General features: G+C 48.0%; 1 protein-coding gene across 1 annotated transcript in view; it reads left to right on the top strand.

Annotated features, from left to right (window-relative positions):
- The first annotated feature begins 2081 nt into the window (after nt 1-2081).
- LOC137356161 (deleted in malignant brain tumors 1 protein-like) overlaps nt 2082-4771 on the top strand; it is a 33515-nt gene continuing 30825 nt past the window's right edge. Inside the window, exons 1-2 of the mRNA XM_068021975.1 lie at nt 2082-2112; nt 4254-4571. Coding sequence (XP_067878076.1) covers nt 4358-4571 — 214 coding nt within the window. The 5' untranslated portion in view covers nt 2082-2112; nt 4254-4357. The remainder of the gene's footprint in view (nt 2113-4253; nt 4572-4771) is intronic.

Here is a 4771-nt window from a genome sequence, read left to right as displayed (position 1 = left end):
ATCTGAGATGGCGAGATTGTTGTCATCCAAATATATTAAGGGAAATGGGGTGAAGGCGCGAATATGGGGATGGGTTGCAGGTCTGCCGTGCTGGAGTAGACTTGAGGGGCCGAATAGCTGCCTCCGATATTTCTGATTTATCCTGCATCCTTTATCGATTCACCAATGTGGGGTCAGCAGAATTACAAATGATAGAAGACCTTTGAGCAAATAATTACACGCTAAGGGTCATTGAGCCGAACAATCCAAGTGTCGCCTATCCCTTGTTTAAGAAGTGTCGATCAATTGGAGCCAAGAAGGTTCCATTGTCCCATTAAGAAAAATGCGAGGGGGGCTTTTGAATGGATCAATGGACAAGATGGGAAGGCAGTTGCAAAGTGGCACTCCCAATCCACAAGGATAGAGGACTACCTGCCAAGGAACAGAGCTAATGGCAACCTGGCCAACTGACACAGCCATCAGGACATAGAAAGTGTTGGAGCAAAATTCAGACGCCGGCTTAATAGATAGAAATTGAGAAGGGTGCATGGATAACCTTCCCCTTGGTGCACACGTGGGCATGAGCACTAATTAACCAGCGAATTACAATTACATGCTGGGAATGCTTCGCAGGTCTGGCAGCATCTGCGGAGAGAGGAACAGAGGTAATGTTTCAGGTCCAGGACTTGTCTTCACACTGAAGAAAGTCAGGCTCCTGGAATTAGGTATAGAAGAGAGTCACTGGAAGTTTATTTGTCGTCAATTCTTTCTTGGGACGTGGGCGCCGCTGGCAAGGCCAGCATTTGTTGCCCATCCCGAATTGCCCTTGACGACTGAGTGGCTTGCTCGGCCATTTGGGAAGGCAGTTAAGAGTCAGCCAGGTTGCTGTGGCTCTGGAGTCACTTGTAGGCCAGACCGGGTCGGGACGGCAGATTTCCTTCCCTGAAGGACATTGGTGAACCAGTTGGGTTTCTACGACAGGATGCCGTGGTGGGATTTGAACCTCTGTTTCCCCAGGGGATTAACCTGGGCCTCCGGATTGCTAGTCACCACTGGATCACAGGGATTAAAAAAGAACTCCTCATCTCCCCTCGAGTTCTTTAGTGTATTATATTAAAATACACAGAGAGCACATGGGTCATTAAATATATTCAAGGTTGAATTAGACAGGTTTATGATTGACAAGGGAGTCAAGGGTGGTGGAGGGCAGATAGGAAAGTGGAGTTGAGGTCACAATCGGCCATGATCTTATTGAATGGCGGGGCAGGCTCGAGGGGCCGAATGGCCAACTCCTGCTCCAAATTCGTATGTTCTTATGTGTCCTTTAGTTACCCACCCTCCTGTCAATGGAAACAGTTGGGAACTAGGGTGTAAGGACACACTGAATGGACAGATAACTTCAGCCCGCAGTCCACTCTGACCCATGCGTCCTCGGCCTCCTGCATTGTTGCAATGAATGTGAAAGCATGCACAGGGAACAGCACCCCCATAATTCTATGAGCTTCTTTACAGTCTCATGGACTCAATATTGAATGAATCGACCCTCCTGTGCTCTTTGGGCAATGGCGACTGATTGAATTGGAGATGTTGCTACTGGAGATGTGCGAACCACTGCTTGACGTGGGGATACTCCACCAGCGCAAGACTAATGGGGTAGTATGCACCCAGGGTTGCACCAGCCGACTTGCACTCTTAGTTTTGGCATAGTTTCTCATGCATTCCCTCTCCTCTCCGACTCTACTCCGACCATTTACATCAGCCCTGGGTTTGTTTCCGTCCTGGTCCCATTCATCACCACCAATTGCCTTGCACATCATCTCTTCATTCGGTTAATCTAATGCTGCCCATCAAACAGCCACATCCAGTCCCACTCCTCTACTGCCCTAGCTGAGTATCTATTCCTCACTCATGTTTTCCAGCTCCAGTGAAGGGTCATCGACCTGAATCTTGACTTCCCGATGCCTCTCTGTCCACTGATTCTGCTGATTTTTCTGGTTATTTTGCACTGTTTTCCATTTTGGTTGCAGATTTCTTGCACCAAGTGGTGTCTTGTGACTGCCTTGATAACCGTACGCTTGTCTTTTTTTTCTCTTGCAGTTCCTTTCGGTGTGGAAAACGGATTGGCGTCTGAAGGTTTGGGTCAAGTAACGTTACTTAAAGTGGTGCTGGAATCACAGAATTATAGAACTGTTACAGAGCAGAAGGAGGCCGTTCGGCCCATCGTGTCTGCACTGCCTCTCTGCAAGAGCAATTCTCTCAGTTCCATTCCCCCACCTTCCCCCCATGACCCTGCACATTCTTCCTTTTCATAGAACTGTCTAATTCCCTTTTGAATGCGTCAATTGAACCTGCCTCCACCACATTCCAGACTTTAGCCACTCGCTGTGTGAAAAAGTTTTTCCCCCCCCGTGTTGCATTTGCTTCTCTTATCAAATACTTTCAATCTGTGCCCTCTCGTTTTCCATCCTTTCACCAGTGGGAGCAGTGTCTCTCGATCTACTCTGTCCAGACCCCTCATGATTTTGAATACCTCTATCAAATCACCTCTCAGCCTTCTCTTCTCCAAGGAAAACAGTCCTAACATCTCCAATCTATCTTCATAACTGAAATTCCTCATCCCTGGAACCATTCTCCTGAATCTCTTCTGTACTCTCTCCAATGCCCTCACATCTTTCCTCAAGTGCGGTGCCCAGAACTGGACGCAATACTCCAGCTGAGGACAAACTAGTGTCTTATACAAATTCTACATAACCTCCTTGCTCTTGTACTCTACGCCCCTATTAATAAAGCCCAGGATACTGTATGCTTTATTAACTGCTCTCTCAACCTGTCCTGCCACCTTCAATGACTTATCCACATGTACACCCAGGTCCCTCTGCTCCTGCACCCCCTTTAGAATTGTTCCCTTTATTGTATATTGTCTCTCCATGTACTTCCTACCAAAATGAATCACCTCACATTTCTCTGCATTGAACATCATCTGCCACCTGCCTGCCCATTCCACCAAATTGTCTGTGTCCTTTTGAAGTTCGACACTATCCTCCTCACAGTTCACACTGCTTCTGAGTTTCAAACCATCCGCCCACTTTGAAATTGTGCCCTGTACGCCGAGGTCTCGGTCATTAATATATAGCAGGAAAAGCAAGGGTCCCAACGCTGACCCCTGGGGGAACTCCACGACAAAACTTCCTCCAGCCCGAAAAACATCCACGAACCATAATCTTTGTTTCCTGTAACTCAACCAATTCCGTATCCGTGTTGCTACCGTCCCTTTTATTCCATGAGCTCCAGCCTTGATCACAAGTCTGATGCGTGGCACTGTAGCAAATGCTTCTAAGTATTGGTGCGCTCTTATTACTGCCACCCAATACGTCATTCTGTTCACACCTTGCTCCAGAGATTTGAGCGCAGGGAACGCCTGTGGGACCAGTACGAAGGGAGTCTGCTCCTTGCACACCTTGGTGCCAAATCTTGTTTGATGCGCGCTACCCGTGAAGCACCTGGGGCTATATAAATGCAAGTCGGTGTTGTTATCACTGTTTGGGTGACAATTCGGTTCAGAGTGTCGCTGGTTATGTTCCGAGCCTTTGCAAATGCTTTGCTGGCACGAGGCCAACTGTGCACATACCGAAGAGCATGTAACATCCATCAATGGGGTTGGATCAAACTCTCTGCCTCCAGCATAGGAAGTAACTTAATAGCTTGCCAATGGAAGAAGCCTCCCCCACTTTACTGGAAATGGTTCCCCCAGACTTGGCGGTAGAAATTCTCCGCTTGTTTGCCGCACCTCTCGATGCTCTGTCGGAGCCAATTCCACTGGACTAAATATCGGGTTGGGTTCTAATCCCACCCAAAAAGGTATTCCGAGGCCCAGCTGGCTCTTTCTGTCAGTATTGCTCTCATGTCCGTAACAAGACAATATGGACTTCTGCGTGTTGTACATGTCTTGGGAAATGAGGTCGGCCATTTGGGGCTGTGTTGAGGAGGAATTACTTCACTCAGAGGGTGGTGAATCTGTGGAATGCTCTACCCCAGAGGACTGTGGAGGCTCAATCATTGAGCATGTCCAAGAGAGAGATGGGTCGATTTCTAGATATTGACATTATGGAGGGATTATGGGAAGAGTGTGAGCAATTGATGTTGAGGTCAAAGATCAACCATGATCTAGCTGAATGGCAGTGCAGGCTCGAGGGGCCGAATGGCCCTATTTCCCATGTTCCCAGTCTGCTTTGAGCTGAGGTTGTTTGTCCATTCTGTTTCAACTTTCTCATTAGAGTTCTTGAGGTTGAGACTGGTGAACGGCAGTAATACCTGCAATGGCAGAGTGGAGGTTTACCACAATGAAACCTGGGGGACAATCTGTGACGACTACTGGGACATGCCGGATGCCGTCGTCGTCTGCCGCCAAATGGACTGCGGGTTCGCCGAGCTAGCCCACGGCTCGGCCAAGTTCGGGCAAGGCTCGGAGGAGATCTGGCTGGACGATGTCAAGTGCTACGGGATGGAGCTGTTGCTGCAAGAGTGCACGCTGAAAGCACTGGGGCAACATAACTGCAATCACAGAGAAGATGCCGGCGTCGTTTGTAATCCAGGTCAGTACCTGCATAGGACAAAGGGACATTGAGGGAAAGTGTCAGGTAGAATGCAGGTAGGCTGACATTAATGTGAGATCAAACTCACTATCTGTCTATCCATCCACTTATTCATCTATCTATCTATCTATCTATCTATCTATCTGTCTGTCTATCTATCTATCTATCTATCTATCTATCTATCTATCTATCCGTCTATC

The sequence above is a fragment of the Heterodontus francisci genome, chromosome 45 (genome assembly GCF_036365525.1).
Source record: "Heterodontus francisci isolate sHetFra1 chromosome 45, sHetFra1.hap1, whole genome shotgun sequence".
NCBI lineage: Eukaryota > Metazoa > Chordata > Chondrichthyes > Heterodontiformes > Heterodontidae > Heterodontus > Heterodontus francisci.
This window is presented reverse-complemented; position numbering and strand designations above follow the sequence as displayed.